At 40.9% G+C, this 20,668-nt stretch overlaps 3 protein-coding genes across 5 annotated transcripts in view; 1 reads left to right on the top strand and 2 right to left on the bottom strand.

Moving 5' to 3' along the window:
• LOC128877363 (cAMP-specific 3',5'-cyclic phosphodiesterase 4D) overlaps positions 1-5,006 on the bottom strand; it is a 111,721-nt gene extending 106,715 nt beyond the window's left edge. The window contains exons 1-2 of one of the 2 annotated variants that reach the window (XM_054124606.1): positions 4,455-5,006; positions 2,227-2,318 (exon numbers count right to left, since the gene is read on the bottom strand). The gene's annotated coding sequence lies outside the window, so the exon portion shown is untranslated. The remainder of the gene's footprint in view (positions 1-2,226; positions 2,319-4,454) is intronic. The other variant, XM_054124607.1, reaches the window with a different exon arrangement.
• Positions 5,007-10,102: 5,096 nt separating this feature from the next.
• On the bottom strand, positions 10,103-13,135 carry LOC128876114 (DNA-directed RNA polymerase II subunit Rpb4). Of its 2 annotated transcripts, none has more exons than XM_054122215.1 (3): positions 12,961-13,132; positions 10,452-10,632; positions 10,103-10,356 (listed from the first exon to the last, which is right to left on the bottom strand). In XM_054122215.1, exons 1-3 carry the CDS (start codon positions 13,022-13,024, stop codon positions 10,182-10,184), a joined length of 420 nt encoding a protein of 139 aa, XP_053978190.1. In that variant the 5' UTR covers positions 13,025-13,132; the 3' UTR covers positions 10,103-10,181. The 2 variants fall into 2 exon arrangements, 1 of the variants encoding a protein (XP_053978190.1); XR_008456952.1 differs by lacking the exon at positions 10,103-10,356 and adding an exon at positions 10,863-12,387 and having other exon boundaries at positions 10,492-10,632; positions 12,961-13,135.
• A 374-nt stretch (positions 13,136-13,509) lies between these two features.
• LOC128876218 (uncharacterized) lies at positions 13,510-15,436 on the top strand. Its single transcript, XM_054122394.1, has 4 exons — positions 13,510-14,492; positions 14,567-14,774; positions 14,881-15,013; positions 15,131-15,436. Exons 1-4 carry the CDS (start codon positions 13,658-13,660, stop codon positions 15,275-15,277), a joined length of 1,323 nt encoding a protein of 440 aa, XP_053978369.1. The 5' UTR covers positions 13,510-13,657; the 3' UTR covers positions 15,278-15,436.
• Positions 15,437-20,668: the final 5,232 nt, after the last annotated feature.

Genomic DNA, 20,668 nt, shown 5'->3' on the forward strand with positions numbered 1-20,668 from the left:
AGACGCGCAATGCTCGTACATCCCCCCCCCCCCCCCAAAAAAAAACTGATGAAAATACTAATCCTGCTGTTTCTAATCTATTTACTTTTCATTTCGTGAAAAATGTAGGAATTCTCTGAAGAAACGTTGGCAAGCATTCAGCGATTCGAGAAGTCAAAGAATTTCAAACATTACTTTCACAGGGTCGTAACATTTACTCTCTTGTACGACCAATGATCGTTTCGGTTGGGGATGATAAATTAATCTACAGATAACGGTAGTCTAAACCTCGATGTGGCCCCTAGGCACTGCTGGACCACGGTATCAGACACCGGCTATGCTTGGGAGGTACAGTTGCATCGCAGAAGGTTAACAAGTTGCAATCTCACTCGCTGGTTGGTCATGGAATACCATTTGAACACTGAACCGCTGTTAGGTCATATATAGCGGGGACACACTGTTGCTGAGCAACTTGCTATTACTTGGCTTGGGTTCCTGCGGGTCGATGAACAAACTCTATTCTTGATACGCCGCGAGAAATACTTAACCTATTCACTGGCAGGCAAATTTAACCCTTTATTTACTGGCGAGACTTCCAAGTCCCGTGAGCTCTCTCGTGATACCGTATTAATTTAAACGCTTTGAAACCCATCGTGACTTTCAAGTCCACTTCTGCGAAGTATTTGGCAGTGAATGGAATAAAAATATTTTAAACGGAAGAAGCGCGATATTTTCAAGATCATCCCCTCGCTCTCTCGCCGTGGCTCGGGGTTAAATGAACAAAGTTTTCGAGGGAAAAAGCCACGTTTGGAAGTCCATTGAGAAAGAGCTGCGTTTCGTATGCAGCAACTCGATGTTTTCCACACTCGAGGCTCGCATTCGTGAATGTGCCCGCGACGCGAATGGGACTACGCAAACCTAATAGCACAATGGCGGCCACGGTAATTCCGTATTCTGGGAATTTGCGTGACAAACGGTCTGCGACGATGCCGCCGGTGTCGAGCGAATAATAAGGAATCGGCACAGCGGTAGTTTCGCGCTCGCGTGATAAAAGGGCATACGTTTCGTGGAATCGAAGCGTATTCAAATTACCCGTCCATTCAAAAGGAGAAAAAAGAAACGTGATACATCGAGGATTTCTCATTCAGATTAGCGGTGTTTACGCGGCCGAACAACGACGCTCGGTAGGTTCGGTAGCTGCGGATAAACGGTGCGAGCAGAAATTGTCGAACCCCTGTGAAGATGCAAATATTTCAAGGAATAATGGCCACAATCAGGCGAAAGTGGTTCCAGGTGCTACCGTGGAGCTAACGAAGCTTAGGTTGCGGGCCCCTGTGTGCCCCCTGTATGCCCCCTGTGTGCGTCCCAGAACCCCGGGAGCCCCCTATTTGTTCAGCGTTTAATCGAAGAAATAAAAACTGCCAGTGAAAGGTTGATGGTCGATCGACGAGAATAAAGTCGCGGACCGATGAGCCAAATCGATTGGAATGACTCGAATTGATGAAAGAGTATGGCGACGAGGCTGTGGGAATAGAGTAATCTTTGCCGACGAATGCAAATTTCGATTATCGAATGCCGAAAAGTGAAGGTCAAGAATTTAATCAGAAGTTAATACCAACCGTGAGATACGTTCCCCTTACGATGTGGAGATTCATATCGTCCGCTGGGGTCAGGAAATTACCTTCTATCGAAGGCAAAATGCACCAGCCAGGCTATATATATACATATGTACATATATTTGAAACGCAGGCGCGGAAAAGTTAAAAGGCTTAAGAAGGAATTTCGTGCTTCGAGAAATGATGACCGTAAACATTCTGCTAAAATAACCAAAGAATGGATATTGTTCAATGGTCCCAAACAGCTGAGAACACTTAGTTTATAGCTTGATTTTATCGAGCAAACACGGTACGTTTCCTTTAATTCTTTAACATGCCAACGTATACGCTGGGTGATCATTAATTAATGAATTACTGTCATAAAACCATCAATTTGCTCCCTTGCGATATAAATAATAAATTGCGAGATTAATGGCTACATGGATAATAATTATTTATGATTTAAATAACGTAGTTATAAATACTCGGAGTCTAAAATACTTGGAATTTTTCTAAGTTAGGCTTATGAAAAATCCTTCGAGTCGCACCTAAATTTATCTAAATTACGCAGCGCCGAACTATTATCGATTCGGCAATCCCAGATTCGAATGAACCCCCGATTTAATCGTGAATGAATAAGACAGTTCCTCACCTCTCGTGTGAAAACGTCAACAAACGGTCGTATTCCTCGAACGGGATGTTTTTCACCTCCTCTTCGAACCGACTCGCGTTGGCAGTCCGCCTCTAAGTAAACAAAAACACAGACTTCAAATCGTCGATCCCCGTTTCCACGAAAGTTTCCCCTTTCCGTTTTTCCCGTGATCACTCGCGTGGTCCTTTCCTTATTTCGGGCGAAAAGAAATGGTCGTCGCGAAAAGCTCGACGCGATAAAAAGAGGTGGCAGGGATTCGGACGGGGCGGGCGATACGCGGTTGGCGTGAACGAGAGGAAGAAAGACGGAGTGGAAAGGAACAGAAAAAAACGAGACACGAGAAAAGTGGCCAGATAACGAGCACGAGTTTCCTGCACTGGAAAGAATGTACATACGCGATACGGGAGTCTCACACGTCGATCATCGCACACGCACAATTTTGTGCAACGATAACATAAATTAACCGATGCCCGACCGTCAATTTTAATTTCCCAACTGTTCTCCAATATGACACGGGGGTTGGTATCGCCATTGGTCAAAATTTCTCTCCTCCCTCGATTTTCAGCGTTTTTCAACGTTTACGAGAGGTCTTAAATCGGATTGGAGTGTCGCAAGTCCAAAAATGAAGAAAAACGATTGCAATATTCCGAATACACGGTCGCGTGTATATGTGTATTGACCTCTGTTTTGCTTCGTATCTCAGACGTTTATCTGCTGTTTCCTAATTTGGTATGGCTACTTCTGTATACGAGACATCGACGACATTAAACTTTGTATATAATATATATATATATACGCCTAATACATATCAAACCTAGCAACCATACGAGGACCATATCCCGAATAACAATCTTTCCTCCCCTATGCGATACTCGACAACGGACGCGAAAGTGAAACAGTCGATTTCCGCCAGGAGAATACGGAAGTTGATACCTTTAAATGATACTTATTTACTCGACTCGAGACCTGAGAAAAGTGGCCGGTTAACAAGCACGAGTTTTCTGCACTGGAAGAGCGTACGCGGTACGGGAGTTTCACGCGTCGATCACAACACACACGCGGGGAAATACCGCCCCTAGGCGAAAGGAGTTTTCGCCGATATATCGATTTTCAACCGAGACGTCGATGTCGCGTCGTCGATGTCGCGTCGTCGAACGAGTTTCCTCGCGGCTTTTCGAATCCACGAGCCACGAGTCTCTGGCGCAGTTTCCATCGGGTCAATGGAGACCCTTCCGAAAGGGACCGATAAAACGGGGGTCTCCTTTTTTTTTTAGAGATGCGTGACTGCGTGCGCGGCGCGCGCGTGTGGCTCCAAGCCTCGCGACGGAGGGAGATCGTCCTCCACCTCCGGTGTGTCTTCCTGCTCAGGATCCGATCGAGCAGCCACTGACCCCACGAGACGACGACGGAGCGAGCCAGACGGAGACAGAGCCAGGCGTCGCAAGGGAAAGAGAAAACGACCGTAGGGAGCGTGTACGAAAGACGAACCGAGAGAAGAAGAGAAGGGGAAGAAGAGACAGGGAGAAGAAATCTGGAGAAAAAGATAGCGGAGAAATGGATAGAGCAGTGATTCTTAACCACTCTGCCGCGGCACACCACCGTGAACACTGCTCGCACTGTGCCGCGAATCTTTTGCCAACCGATCTTGCCGAGTTTTGCTTTTTTTTTTTTTGAATTTTTGCGAGCGATTTCTGGGATAATCTAAACGTCGAGTCGATTACGGTCATTTTCGATGTACGTACTATGTTTGATGGGGAATGTAATTTCTATTTTTTTTGGAGTAAATTATGGAGTCAAGGTGTATCGATATTGGTAGTACCGTAGTCATTATTAGGGACATGACAAGGCAATAAAATCACGAGCGAAAACTGTGCGCGATGGTAGCGAACGGTTCGGATTTAGATATTTGATAGATCGATCTTGACGATCGACTGTCTCGAAAAGTGATCCATAAAAGCAAGTACTAGTGTTATTTCTACCTGAAAAGTAAGTATAATTCGTTCAAAAATGAATACCAATAACTTTCTACTAATTCTACCAAGGCCCTCGCCTTGCAATCCCTCGGAATGAAGAATCGTACTAATCTAAACATGATAAAAAGAATTTTCGAAGCTCGAAGAAGTTAAGAACCACTGGGATAGAAAGTGAAGGAGACGAGATCGGAGAGAACGAGAAATAGAAGAAAGAAGAACGGATCGCGGTGTTTCGCGTATAATACACGGACTCACAGTTGGCAGAGAGTCTCTCCTCTCGTATCTTCTGACGCGTTGTTACTCTTCCGAATTTCACCGCGCGCTAGCCGTTCGATTCGTTTGTGGTATCACTGACGGGAGTTTTTGAATTTACACCGTGGCCACTGGGTTACGCGTGATTCGGAGCACTCGAACGCAATGTCACCAGTTGATATTCGAGCGAATCGTTCGACGGGACACTGGTTCGCACGCACAAACAAAACGTGACAGCACGTCGCGCGCTTGTTTAGAATATACTGAATATATTTTGACCCGAGCGCTCCGTTCAGGCTCGGCCAGCGCTGGCGCTTCGCGCATTCGGCCGTGGCCGTCGACGATCGGCCGTCCTCGGGCTCGCTGCCCGACCAACCACGACTCCCGGCCGACCGCGAACGAAACTCGCGCCCTCGCTCGATTGCGAATTACCTTGCAGGGACGATGCACCGTGTTTACTGAAATGATAGCACTTTCCCGTTTTATTAACTGTTGAAATTAATTACGTGCCGCTCTATCGTAAACTTGCCATTCGTTTAAAAAACAAAAACCTATACAATTAATCCCTACACCGAACAATTGGCAAGTAATTTAACGCATAACTTACCGCGGCCAGTCGAAACATTTTCAAACTTTTACGTACAGATTTTTTCGTGTATTATCGAATTGAAAAAAAGTTGTCATTTAGCGGTGGAAATAGGCATAAATGGAATGTCAATAGGTTTAGTGTTAAGATGTTGTCGAAGAGAAGACATGGAAAATGCTTGAGTGGCATTTAAGAGTAGTATTTCTAAACAATCCTACGCTATATGAGAATTTTAAAGAAAGATAACGATACGGTTATCGTGCAATTGTTCGTCGCGACCGATGGATAAACATACGTCAACGTTTAAACGAGGAAAAAATCGATTGAAATTTTCTGCGACGGGTCTAGCTCAAAGTTAATTATCGATCGGAGACATGTTTCCCTGAAATAAAATGTCCGCGAAAGGCGGGTATACTTAATTACACCATACGACCGATAAGAACCGCGTGAAGACAGGTCTTTATCGGTTTCTTTGTTCCATCGAGAACGGTTCGAAGCGATTTCATTACACGGCCAAGATTGAAAAGCTCTCTCGCCCCATTTGAAACAATGCATCATAACAGGTGCCTAGCACAGAAACGCGGAATGGAACCGAATCGGAAACGGCAGTAAAGAATGCCCGGTGTCCTTTGCATGAACGTGTGCCATAAGCCTGTCGGAACCTCTAACTTCCGCGCCACTTTTACAATACACCTTTGCATGCACCTGCATCGAACGTTGACGGCTACGCGATTAAACAATTTAATTAAAAAGTATGCGAAGAAGAAGTTGAGTTTGTTCGTTTTTGGAGCAATACTCATCTTAGGTTATCTACAGTTAAATTATCAAAGAAATCAATCGACGATTCACCTGGGTAAGAGATTGTAAAGAACTTAAAACGTAAAAGACAATATACGAAATGTTGTTTGTTCGAATTAAAGCTCTCGTTGATGTTAGATAAGTATGCATACATATTACGCGCTCGATCGAACCGTGCAACGAATATTAATTTCGCGTATCTATAAAAGGAAATTCAGCGGCGATCTCGTAAGCTCGTACACGGCTGTTATTAAACAGCTACGCTTCCTCGACATCGTAAAAATCTTATCAAGAATTTTAATCGCATCACCGAAGCTCCAACCCCGCCCGCCTCCGATATCGCCTGGCAAAGGCAACAACATCGGAGAGCATTGTGGAACGTACACTTTCGCGTGTATACATTATGCAAATTGATTCTATCGATTGGACGGGTAGACCCTAGCCGCGTACAGAGACTACTCGCGCGTTTCTGTAACACTGCTCTAGCTTCTGCTCTCCGTGACACAGCTATCTACTGACTTCCATTTACCAGCCAATTTCCAGAAAATAACATCGTCCTGGAGTACAAGCGAGAAGCATCGAATGGGTTGTTCTAGAAGCGACAAGTACCAACGCGAAGGGTATACAATTATATCCACGATGCATCCTGTTACAGTTGAGCGCAACGACGTCGATTGGAAAATTGTTAAAATATCAAAAAGAAAGAGAACGACGTGTATACGAACAACACCTTGGTATCTAGCAAACATCACACAGATTTTATGAGATCACTATTTCAATTTCTCGAGAATATCGAGGCTGGCACAACATCGACCCGAATGTTGACACCACAAACATTTTATCTAGTGGCCGTAGAAACCCAAATGTCACCCTTTGCGAAAGATATAAACGCGAGAAAGTAGACTAGGATCCAGCGGACCCCAGTATGGCACTCTGGGGTTAGTACCTTTTATTCCACACCGTCCATTATTCCTAATTTCACCTTTCAACCATTTTTCCCTGGTTTCTTTTCCTGAGTATCATCAAAAACGTTGAGCATGCTTCCTCTATCCACCCGTGATGCCTCTAGTGGGATGGTCCTCTACTGCTTTCCCGTTTGTCTTGATTATCTTCTTCACTTTTTCTATTTCTTTCGGTGTCATTTTCTTACCTTTGAAACGAACATTTCCCTAGGGGCTAATCCACGAATCTGTAGCAACTAATATATCTTCTCTCAGTGTAATTAGAAAACCGTGTCGGTGGAGAAAGGTGAATGGTTCAAAGAGACTATATTTTTTCGCGAGGGGAACAAAACAGAAACATCTGATTTAAAGAAGAAAGTTCAACAACAAAAATATTCGTGAAAGTAACGTTGAGAAGAGCTACGGCTGCCGTAGACGGTACAGGATAATCGGTCCTTCGATTACTCCCACGAAATAACCTTTTAAGATAATTGCAACGATCGTTAATTGTCTGCGAACCCGAAGAAAATACCGTTGACCTTATCGAACGGTTCGCAAATACGTGCACCCAATAACGAGATAGCAGAATCGGGCTGATTCTGAAAGGAGCGTTATCTGAACGACTGCGAACCGACCGTACTGGATACCTCGATGGAAAGATTATCTCTGTATCCTATTTTATGGGCGTTAACGATAGTTAGTGCCACGAAACCGCGCACAAGAATAAGGGTAAGAAACGTTTTACAGTAATTGGAAGTGTAAGCAGCGTTCCTTAATAACGAAAATTCTTGCTCCTTAAGTACTCTCCTTTGCGGTCCTTTTTGAGATCAAAGACAAAGTGGAATTTATGGTCCACATCTAAGGAGAAAAGTTCAATCCAATTTCAAAGCATTCGTATTATTTTTATTTCTCTAGATGATAGCTAAGTCTTAATTACGTATCTAATCTTTATCTTTCATATCTTTCATTCAAATTTATGTTCCTTCTATGTCGGTATTTAGTTGCACCAGCTTTAATATCGATTACTTGTGCCGTTTCGCGCTGTCTACAAGAGTATTAATTTCATCTTTTCATCTTGTAATTTTTAAAGACCCTCCCAACATTAGCGCATAAACGTTCTATAGAATTAATATCAGGACCCCGGGGAGAAGTTTTTAATTTGTCAGGGTGCACTGTATAGCAGCGCGTCTTAAACTTTTTTCATTCGCAACCTCTTTTCATAAGACGAAATTATTAACGACTCCCAGCTGTATGGAATCTATAGATAATTTTATACAAGTATACTTCCCATAGAAATTTCACGCGCAGATCAAGTATATTGATATATTAGAAATATTAAAAAAAAAGGAAAATATATTTCCTTTTCAACATTATATGACAAAAGGTAAAGAATACACCCCTCGTTGGTAGCGAAACTTTCGACACGTATTTTCACCCTAATGTCTACGCGAGGAATTACGATACCTCCCCTTATTTCGAGTTACTAGGTATAGAAAGTTAGTATTACCGAGAGAGATTCAACGTTCGTCAAGATGGCGTCTCGTTCCACGCCATACGAAAAGAAACGTCGATGGCACAGTTCTCTTTCTTGCCTCCTCCGTACGATCTCCTCTGGAAAATTTAAATCATTAGGTATTAAAAAAAAATCAAGGAAATATCAAACATAATAATGGAATATGTAATATAGCAATCTTCATTGGCGCACATTTGACACCATGTTATCCATTTGCAACAAATTCTTAAGAAAAGAAAGAGATTTCATCGAGAAAACAGTTATCCGTAAAAATACTTGAATATAGTTGTAATTTTGTCTGTATTATTTGCTAATTTTAAACGCAGATTTAAAGGCGTCAAAATGGCGCCTATATTCTCCGAACTGTGAATCGTGACCGCATCGCATAGCAATGCAACAGGCGTCATTGCACATGCCTGTAACCATAATTCCGCGTTCTAGCGGCCTTCCATCTTTCCTTTAATAGTAACTGGTATATCACCAACAGCCCATACGCGGTTATCGATAACTCGGACACCGCATTACCGCGAAGCGTTTCTTTATTTTTATTTTTTTTTTATTCTTCAATCGTCTCACAATCGCTCAAAATAATTGTACCCCCTCGAGACGCTGAAATTCGCCAGCAAAGGAAATATAAAGATAAAGATAAGTGTAGAAATAAATCTAAAGAAATGCAAGCGTTCATTATCGGGTAAGCGCCGCGTTCGAAATTACACAGGATCGCCGGTTGATTTTTATCGCGCGTTTTATTTCACCGTGGTAAAACAAACGAGAAAACGGTCGAAGACGGTTTAACTGTTGCTCAAATGCACGGCACGGTGATAATGAGCGTACATTCTTGCGTGCAACCGACTATATGCAATTATCTGGTGGTAATGCGTGGTTGTCGTTAGTAAGATTAGCCGTTTTCTTCCGAGAGATTCCTTCAACTCCGTCGTCGAACGGCGAAATTATGTAACCGACGCGTACTATGCGTGTAAACCAGTTCACCTTCGAAAACAGAACAAAATTAAAAAATGTGCAACTGCTTCTCGAGCTTGCACGATTCGAATCACTGTGGCATAAGTGAAGAAGATTTTCACTCTTTTATAGAGTGTTTCACGAAGGTTTAGATGTGTGAAATATTAATCTATCGTAAAAGGAAGCCAACCAGTACCAATTTTAACGAAGTAAGTGACGAAAAAGAGGAGATGCGAGCGTTTCCTTCGCTCGCGCTGCCTAAATCGTTAAAGATATCTCTAAACTCTAGTGAAAAATAATGATTAATGTATTCATTTATACGAAAAAGACTCGTAAGCTACTCAATAGCGTCTGCAAATGCTTCTAATGAACTGTAATTTAATTATTATAAATAGAAAGGCATTCAAAAATGATCCAAAGTGTCGCCATCTCGCGGTGAACGAGCCGAACTAATTTTAAGAGTGTGGTCAGCGCCTCTATCGGGAGAACGCTCAAGTTTGTCCTCAATAGTTACTTTTTTCACTGCTAGGTGGCGCTTTTCGGTGGTAAATTACCGACATGATGGTAATGTACCGATAGTTGTCGGTAAACACCAGTATGAATGGTGCCATCTAGTAGTGAAAAAGAGAACTATTGAGGACAAACTTGGGCGTTTTCTCGATAGAGGCGCTGATCTAAATCCAAAAAATAGTTCACTACTTTCACCACTAGATGTCTATTCATTTGATCGAAAATACCGGGAAACTACGAAAAAAACTATTACAATTCAAAAGTTTTAAAAGACTAATTCAATGTAAAGAAACAAATTGAGAGGGTAAGCAAAAAATGGGTTCTGGGAGTATTCACACAGCCATACGAATTGCAAAACTTTATTGAATGATATATAAAATAATCACAGTGCAAAGACACAGAGGGAACATGGATTGTTTCTTTTAGTATTGTAGAGATCGTTTTGTTTGTATGTCGTCCAATATCGTTCGCAGTTCTTCGTCCTCTAAACGTCCTTCGAGACTGGGAATCAACGCCTTCGCTTCTTCCGGTGTCTCAGGACAAAGGTTCGCGAGTGACGCTAGTTCAAATTTGTGAAGCTTTTTCTGCATGAGCAAACTATAACGAACAAATGATATAGTTAACTATTAAAAGTACCTTATATCAATAATACCTTATGTAATGAAGTTCTCACACTTAAATACGAAGCTTACTTTCTAACTGCCGCAATGGTCTCTTTGTTTTTAAATTGACGGAATCGATTTGTGTACGTCAAACTCTTCATGAAAACTTCAGAGAATTCTTGTTCCTCTTCCGCGGACTCATTTTGCGCTTTTCTATGCTCCAATAACATAGATACCTCAGAGATTAACAAGGTCTCTGCATTTTCAAATTCTAAAGAAAAAAAAGACGAAACTAACATCGATTCTAAGGTCGTTTTTGGTTCAGCATCTATGTTTAAAAATGTTTAAAACTTATTTTATTTGTATGGTTTATTACAAAATACATGTTATAATGTCATTAAAAATTATACAAAGCGTAAATAACATCTTACACGTACTTCCTGTATTAAAATGCGCGTTATTATATTAATCTATCGTTTGCAAGCTATTATATATACTCACTTTATTTTCAGTCGATTTTCTCAATTCTCAAACCTGCTTAAGAATTTTAGAAATAAGTCTTAATACGTAATATCACAATTCCGGCAGTACTTATAAAATACAAAGTGTTTATACAAATGTCAACTGTTATATTATCGATGTATACGTCATTGATTTGGTTTATTTATATATCCTTTTTCTGTGAGGAAATCATATATTTTACGCGTTTTATTAACGTCAATTTTTAGCAAAACCCTAGCTTGCGCCAACCTTAGATAACCATTCTTTTTATTCTCCCCTATCAGAAGTTGCTTAAAATCGAGGTAATTAGCAGGTACTATGCGCGTAACCGAACAAAGTTCTTTTTCAGCCGAGGTAAGTTTCTCGTACCCCGGGAGACCTTTAATAATAAGGGGCGGAGCCGTTTTTCGTTGCGAGATTGTAGTCGACACGGAAGTATTAGCATTAATATTGCAACCAGGCAATATAGACTTCCAACTGTATTCGGGATTATTCAAGTATTGCTTCCTTTCCCTCTCATTCTCTTGTCTAAGTTTACTCAACTTTTGAAACATTACAACACTGTGAAAGTGCTTTAAACCATTACTGCGAAACTCGAACAATTTATTCAAATAATTTTTAAGTTCCCCGGTACGATGTAATCCTTCCATAAAATAGTCAAACTCTATACCTCCCAACAATTGCATGAAAATTAATAATCTCTCGGCAAGTGTCCTGGTTATCGTAAATTCGTATCTTTGGATCCACGATATAGTTCTTCTAAAAGCTATTAGACCATGGTCGCGTATGATTTTCCTTCTTCTCATGCGTTCTTTTAATCGATTGTTATACGCTTGCACTATAGCTATTTGCAATGGTCTCCCTAGCCGGTCATTATCATCGCTTGTATCAAACTCGTCGTAATTCAAATCAGAAATTAACAATTCCGCGTGGTTATCGAAATTTATTTCGAAGTCTGATCTCGCCGGATTATATCCGGCCAAAAGCTTACAATTAAGTGTATTGGGCGCGAACCGCGGTGGTTCTTCCAAATCTTGTAATTTATATAAATAAGGCGCAGACTCGCAACCGAACAAACTCGCTTTCGTTTCTTTGATTATCGGCAATCCGGGGAAAGCTTGGTTATCGATATAATTCTGAAGATAATGATTTTTACATTCCTCCGCCGACTTCCCTTGCATTCTTTTCGACATATCTACCCAATTACCAAAACCACATTCCTGTAAGACATCTAGAAATTCTAATTCTTGCTTTGCCGTCCAACCACTTCCGTGAATCAAAGGGAATTCGTTCTTTATTATAATATAGTCGTGATCGTTTCTGTGATCATCGATTTCGGATCCAGTGGAGAAACAAGAGGGACACAATTCTGTGTTATTACACACGGCGCAACGAATGTATGGCTCCGTCAAAATAGATTTGCATACACGGCATGATGGGTCTGAAGTAATGATTTCATCCTTCACGACTGTCACGTCGAGATCTACATCGTTCTCGATTGTTTCTGTTCTACTCGATGAGCAGTCTGAAAGAGGAACATCAGTACCTTAGGCCATGCCGCACAATCAGATATTGGTAAATTTGGAGTATGACCAGTATCGAGTTATTTGATTTCCAAATAAATTCTTATTCATTTTTCAAGTTTCACGTAGAACGTTCGAAATTAATAACAAAACCAAAATGGAACTGTAACAAGTCAAATCACAAATAAACCACTATTTTCCAGTCTGGATCTTCGTTTTCTTTATCCTTTACAAATTCTAGCTTTTTTTTATGCTTTCTTCGCACCGAATTTAAATTGTTCTTCATTCTTCTCTCTACCAAAAGCACTTCACGATATGACATGTTCTGTACATCATTTTGGAGTATCCTTAATGAAACAAGTTTATGAAATTACGTACGAAATATTAGAAAGCAAATCATTTTTCGATGCCGGACATAATAGCCAAATTTTCCTACAATATAAATCATACTTGACGTATTCTATTCATCGTCAAACGTGAAACGTTACCGAGGGAACTGACAAGCGTCACAAATTTGAGGTTAGAAACAGTCAAATAATTGCTACCTATCTCTTGGCCTTATCGATAAAACTTACCTTTTGGAAACTGTAGATCAGCCGCATCTTCCTCTGTCATATCCGTCAAATTTGGATTGGCCATGGTGCTTTATATATTCTTAAAGTATTTCACGAAAAACTCGTAAACATTTACTATTAACAAACGAACATGCTGGCTGCAGCTTCCTGTAACCGGTGTACCTCAGGAAAGCTACACAAGATGGCACATGCATTGAACGTTTTACCACCGATGGCGCCACTAAATATAGCCTTTCTGGAGTTTGTCCAGTAAATGTTAGCTAGCATTCCTGTATGATATTAATACCTAACAATGAGCTTCTAAGCTCGTGTTAGACAGCATTGTCTCCCAGCATGTATGAGGTATTCTGTGCTCACGGCTGTCTCAAGTCAGGAGCATATGCTTTATAATTCAACGGATTGTTACAGTAGAAAAAGAGATTAATTTTTTCGTTAACAATATAGTTTCCCTACCATCAGTAAATGTCGTAGTATTCTATCAATATAAATGAACTGCGTAGTTCAGGAACCTTCTACAGATAGCGTTGTATGTCCGAAAACATTTTTGATACATGTACATTGAACATAACCTTAAATATTTTTCATGTGAAATTCGTAATCCTGTTGATGTACACGAAAAGAAAATATTTATTTTTGGATTCATGTAATTGATTGGTTTGAAGAATCATTTATATAAACTTTGGTAAATTTAATAGTTATGTCTTGTAACAAATACCTCTCCCATTTGATATTTCCTTGTAAATTGAACGTTAAAAGTATGCCTCTATTGTGTGTTCGAAACTTGTCACTTGTGAGTGACATACCTGATAAACTAAAATTAGAAAAGAAAAAAGTAATTATTTCGGATGAATTGAAAGTGGAAATACAATCGAAACAAAAAACATCAAAACGTAGGAAAAATGTTAGTTGCGAAGTAAGTGACAAAGTTACTAAGAAAAAAAGCAAGATACCAGATAGAATTATCGCAGATTATCGGCTATTTGGAAGAGTACTACAAAAAAAGAAAGGAAAATACACGCAATTGATACCAGAACAGGCTGAAGGTAAACCAAAATCTGCAGGTGCACGTAAAGTCCTTGATTCAGAAGATTTGTGGATAATGAAGATATCAAATCCAAATCATATAAAATATATAAGTTATAAGACTACAAAAAATGTGAAGAATGAAATATCTAACGGTAATAAAAGTCGTCCAGATACCAAAATAAATACAATTATTAATACTGAGAATATAGAAATACAAAATACTAAAAAGTGCACATTAGAGACTGTGTCTGACTTTACATCTGATGGTTGTACAGCAATCTTACAGAAAGCAATAGAAAGGATAACTTCGTATCCCATCCGTGATGTAGACACATCCATTGATTGCTTTATAGAATATAAAGAAAGCGAAGGAGGTACACATATTCCAAGTGTAACACATATTCTTCGCGAAACCATGTCTGCACAATCAAAAAGGGCTTTAGAGATATGGAAAGAAAACATGATTAAAAAATTAGGCCAGGAACAATTTGACATATTTTGTAAAGGTGTTGTATGTTTTCAAGATACAATCAGTTATTTCAGTCAGCTTATTTATTCACCTCTGTTTGTCCCTCTTTAGAACTATTAGTGAATGGTAAGTTATTTCATACCTGTGTGGAAAACACTTTGTTACAAAAGGAGATTGAAATTCCTTTAAAAGTCGAGCCAACCTATAATAGCGTGAAATCTGTTTTGAACGATGTACAGACTGTTAAAAATCTCGAAGCTTACGTGATGCATCCTAATTTGCGATACAAAGGTGTCGTGGACTGCATTGCTTGTTATAGGTAAAACAGAAATTGATTTTCTCATCGTAAGGAAAATCCGTTGTACCATACATCTTAGGTTTTAGTTTTCGTCAACATTTAGTTTTTTATTGTTCGAAATAACTAGGGACAAAGTATGCGTAATCGATTGGAAACAATCAGAGAAACGGAAGTCTACTCTTGCGTCGACTTACGACGCACCTGTGCAATTAGCTGCCTACGTCGGCGCTCTGAACGCTTCCGATAACTATCCATTTATGGTAATTATCACGTCAAAATTTACCCCCCTCGTTGATTTCAATAATTCAGGAATTCGGTAATCCGTTAATCAGAAGTAAATAATGCAGCAATGAACGACATTGTAAATGGGTTTACAGATCGATATGGGGGTGGTTGTGATTGCATACACAAATGGCGATCCTGCAACTGTACACGTATTGGAAAATGACGTGTTAGAAAAGTCGTGGAAGGATTGGTTGAAAAGATTGCAACAGTATTATACTCATCTGATCAAAAAGGACTGATCTGGAAGCTCAGTTTTCGTTTAAGTTAGCTGTAAAAGTTAAATATTATATAATGTATATCGTAAGCATATTCTTGTACATGTACTGAAAAAGAATCGTTTAAATACACTTTTTTTACCTAACTGTGATATCCAAGTTACGAGTCAGAGAAAAAGTTGGCATTTCATGCGGAAAAACACGGTTGTCTGCCCTCCTATCCTCTTGGTTAACATATAGCAATTATAACTTTGAGCTGGCAGCCCTTCGTGGGACGCAGCGTTACCCACCTCTCCGTTACAGGGCCTTATAAACGTCGTACTCAACCCTTCGCACACCCCTGGGAACAGCAAACTAATGGTGAAGCTATGTAGCGGAAACATATATTTCGTTGTGGTTCCCTGTATTTGAATTTCTGAATAATTCTTCAGTATTCACATTAGCGGCAGTGCGCAATACATGGCGAACGTTAACACCAAGAGTTACGAATGAGTTTAAAACTAACGCTTTCAATAAAAATTCCACATTTATCGTAACAAGTTTTAAGAAAGATGTGGCAAAGTGCAATAAAACATCATACAACGACGTGATGCGTTAAAAAATGTCTGCGGTCTTTCCATTGTTTATATTTTATACCTGGAAGAGTGTCTTTGGTATCCCGAAGAAAGATGATCATATTTCCGGATTAGACGTTTAGCGAGCATGGGAGCGCGAGAGAGACGATTCTAAATCTTTCAGCTAATCCCCGCTAATCCTCTCGTAACAGGGACATATTTCCATTGCTCGACCAACCCCTAGCACGAGCCACCCTCTTTGAGCGGGATGAGTTATGAAAACGATAACTTTTACAAAGAGCAACCCTCGCGGATGTGTCTGTCGAGAAACCAGTGAACCATGGCCTAGAGATTAACGAATTTATACGAAATCTTCGACGAAATGAACATTTTTGTTATTTGCCGATGGTAGTAAAGTATAGAAGAAAATATTGTGCTGGTGGTTGTCGTGTTGCTTTCATTTTTAAGTAAATTTAGTACCCTTTAAATTAACCTACCCCTATTTATTGAATATTTCTCTACGCAAGGTTCTTAACAGTTAACTAATTTCGTAACGCTACGAACTAATTCTGTTCCACTATGCGAGGCTCAGGAGGATCAACGTGGCGAATATCGATTCCGTCCCGTCAGCTGGGGGTTAATTACGTCACTCGTAAGAAGTGAAAGTCTCTTGAGAAATTATGGAATTTTCTCACTCGAATCGGAGCGTTCCACGAGCAAGAGCAGTTTCACGGCTAAATTACCCGGAAGCGGTCAGCTGGGATAATCAAATCATAGTCACGCGATACGTTTCTATTCATTCCCTGTTTTCCGGGGCGATCGTAATAAATCCCCGTCGAACGTCTCCCAAGTAGTGGAGGACTCAAGACTGTATCGAATCTGTGATGTACATGTGATGTACAATACAATCAACAGTAAATTAACGTTATAAAAGACAGTGTTATTTAAAATAAATGTATACAACGTGACAATAAGATTGACAAGACTTATCAGGAAGACCGTCTGGATTTCAAGTCGAAGTGGTTTGAATCTTCCCAATCTGGAATTCCTTGAGTCTCTTAAGTAGATAAATAAGTAGAACGAGCTTCGGGATCTTTAAGACTGATCAAGAACCTTCGCGATCGATCAAGGACACTCAATATTATCTTTACTCCAATAGTCTCCGAAGCGATTCGAATCTCCCCAGTCTGGAATGTCTCGAATCTATCGCAAGATCTGGATTCGAACGACGACCGCTACACCCTGGCGAACCTGTTTTCCCGATTACGTCGACGGACGGGGCGAAGAGTAGGGCGCCACATTTATCGTCGCCGGGCACGACTCGCGTTCTTAACGGAGAAGCCGACGGGGTCGGCCCCATTAATACCCAGTTGAGTGTGAAGCGGAACTTTTCTCTTTCCTGGCTAGTAATAACGCCGCGGTCCGCGGTATAAGCGGCTCCGTGAAAGGGCCAGTTTTCCCCAACGACGACGGTCTCCCTGGCCGCTGGGAAGAAGCCTCCGTCGTGCTGGAAACTGGAGCGCCTCTGGAATTAAGAAGTTTTCATCGTGGCCTTTCAATGCTCTTCCTCGAATCTTCCGTCCGAGCATTTAGAGGGAAACGACGCCTTGACGCGGCCACTCGGGCCAGTCTCGACGTTGAAAACTTTATAAATACTGACGGAGCTCGTCTTGGAGGGCATTCTTAACCCTCTGTTGCTTGGAAATTATTCCCTGCCTGCTTCCATATTCACGAATTCGTTGATAATAAATAAAAGAATTCGTTTTTTATTACAACGTTATCTACACTTGATAGGATAGACAAAACTTTGTTTTTTCAATATTAGGTATATTCTTTTTATTAAAATAACTACTCCTTTGACAGAGAGTTCCTCCTTTCGAATGAAAACTGACTATCTCTGATAGGGCCATTGATTACTAACTAAAACGCATCATGTTCTCGTTTAGGATAATAAATTACCGAATTAAGTGCAACTTCCTCCCTGGATTATTACTACCGCCCCCTATCTCGTACACGAGGCAAATTATGAGGTAAATTATTAATCCAATGTGTTCGAATACAGTGACAAATAAACAACGATTCGGGGAAGCCGCCGGAGCCAGCTTCTCCCAACGTTGGAAACTTTATAAATACGAGCGGAGTTCGTCGATCGAGGAGGAGACGATAGGGGGACGAGGTAGCGGACAATGGACCCGAAGAGCCACTACGCCTACGTCTGGGGCCATCGAGCAGAGGACCACGATAGCCACTCCGAGGTTAGTATGCCCGAATTAATCCTTTTCGAGCGCGAGCAACTTCGTCGCGCATGAATTATTGATCGTCTACACCGTGACCACGCTACATTTCCCGTCCGATGATAGTTAATAATCCGACGGGCATCCTACAAAGGACCGAATTACTGGCGAGATGGAAAACCTCCGAACGTAGATGCCTGGTCTACGAGCTAACGCGATGTTTGCACACACAGGGTGTTAAGAAACAATTAGTCGATTCGCTAAGACTTGAATCCCCTTGAGACAGTTCTTAGCAGTCGTAGTTCGTTTGTCTGCATGTAGGGAGTAATACTACTGAACCGATGCTAGAAATTTCTTCTTTTGGTAAAAACACGTTTTCAATTTGAAATCCCAAAATTCGTATATCAAATCGGAAGAAAAGTGTTACTTCTCCATGGGTAATTTTTTGGGGAATCCCAAGAGGGCTGGAAAATGAAAATGTTGAATAACATTCCCATTCTGTCGTTCCCCTAAGCGAGCTCGATTTATCTGTGAAATCGGTGTGCATAATTTATTAACACATCCCACTATATCGCTTCTTCCGTGCTGCTGCACGAGTATCGAAAATTATCGGACATCGTTTTCGCCGGTTTCACTTCAGCCCGCTGCTCCTCTTGTACGGTGCATAATTTAGTTAGAGGAAGCACTGCAGCGTCTCATTAGGGACTGCAGCTCGTTCAAATTTATTATTAGCTGATCATCGATTGGATTATTTAGCGTGGGTGTTACTCGGAAGGGATTTTTAAACACGCGATGAATATTGGTGGATTAAACGAACACGACGCTAACGAGGGTCCCTCTTTTGTTCTGGAGAATGTAGACGTCTCGCGGAGGCTCGTAAAGGTCCATGATATTTTTCGAGGCGTTTTATAAATTTAGAGATTTAAGAAACTGGTTACAGCGTGCTTTAAATAGCAATTACTGACAATTTTAGGAAGTGAATTATTTTATCTTCATGGTCAGGCACGATTTAAAATGGCAAACTGTTTACCATTCGAAGCAACGTTATATTCACCTCTGTGTGAAAGGAAAAGAAGTCCGTTGGCTAAAAAACGATTTGGCTTCACGGGTCGTTTAACCGAGCAATTAAAGCGCGCACGATAAATTCCGTGAACATTACGCAGTAATTATTCTTGCGCAACATAATTCTGTCGAGTCGAGGAGGATTTATATCGCGTGGACAAGGGCAAGAAGAGATCAGAGGACGATTACTTACCTTTAATGCCAAATTGAAATATTTATTTCCTTTTATTATAGTCGGCGCTGGTTTCTTTTCCCTTCTTCTTTTCTCGACTGTACACTGGGTGACTTTTATGAAGCGAGCAGTGGGAATCCACGAATAAAAATCTCGATGCAGTGGAATATTGATATAACTGCTTCCATTTCGTTGAGATTAAATATTCATTCGTCAAGAATTATTAACTTTTCGTCAGACTTGATGGATAAGTTACTTCCATCTTATCAATTAAGTACTAATTGATATAAGCTACCAAGCTTATCAATTAAGTAACTATACACAGCGTGCTAGGTTTTTTTCTTCGTGAAAGATGCTCAAACTTTCGACCTCCCACGTGTCGATAAGATGAACTTCCGACGTCTCTTCATTACGTGCCTGTGGTCTTGAGTGGTCTTCTGCCAGGTCGTTGAACTCCGCTTTAAAGTGCTTCTTGCGCTGTACGATAAAAATTGTATCTTTACGCGCGCAGTGTCAATCAATAATTTTCGGCACACGAGGCACACATGCCTCGAATAACGAGGAAACAATTAAAATTAAATGCAGTTGTTGGTTTACTAGTAGAGGATTCGCGTGAAATGAAAATCGTGTAGCGAATACCGATGCTTCATTCGCATTATAAAATTCGTTTTTTCACATAGGACCACAATTTAAATTACCGTATATAATTCCTTATATTAAACATAATGCATATTCTTCAGAGAAGCTGAACAAAGGCCTACACTATCTTTTGCTCGACACAATCGTGAACATATTTTTCAAAAAAATTTCGTCTCCAGAGAAAAATATTAGTCTCCCCCCTCGAATCCAAGGAAAATATTCTATATAATACTGTTTCGTTTGCGGCTCACCGTGTATGCGCCACAGCTCGGAGCTTTTCGAGCAATTTGATGGCGAGCTATATTTTACAAAGAAAGCTCCCAACTCCCGTGTACATCGCGAAATCGGCGAGATCCAGGACGGGTTTGAAAATATAACCCTGAACAGGGGCGACGGTACTTTAAATTCTCCGATGCTCCTTCGCCTTCGAGCTCGTGTGCAGGATTCCGATGTCGACGTAGCACACCCTGAGAAATCGCATTTCCTTTCTTTCCACCGTTCCGCGCTTCGTATCCTGGCCGCTTTTATATATCACGATGCTTGTCCCTCCTCCCCCTTATCCCGCCCTCCGTTTCTCTATTAATAAACGGCTGGCGACGTTTCCGTAAATATTTGCCCCTCCGCCGAAACGAAACCAAAACGAGAAACGTCACCTCGAAAGGGTGGAGGGAATCTTGCCTGTTCCCGTTTCATTATTTATCGATACCCAGTGCCACCGTGCACGTTGAATTATTAACCCGGGGACCCCGACGAA

Source organism: Hylaeus volcanicus, chromosome 5 (assembly GCF_026283585.1).
Source record: "Hylaeus volcanicus isolate JK05 chromosome 5, UHH_iyHylVolc1.0_haploid, whole genome shotgun sequence".
Classification (NCBI taxonomy): Eukaryota; Metazoa; Arthropoda; class Insecta; order Hymenoptera; family Colletidae; genus Hylaeus; species Hylaeus volcanicus.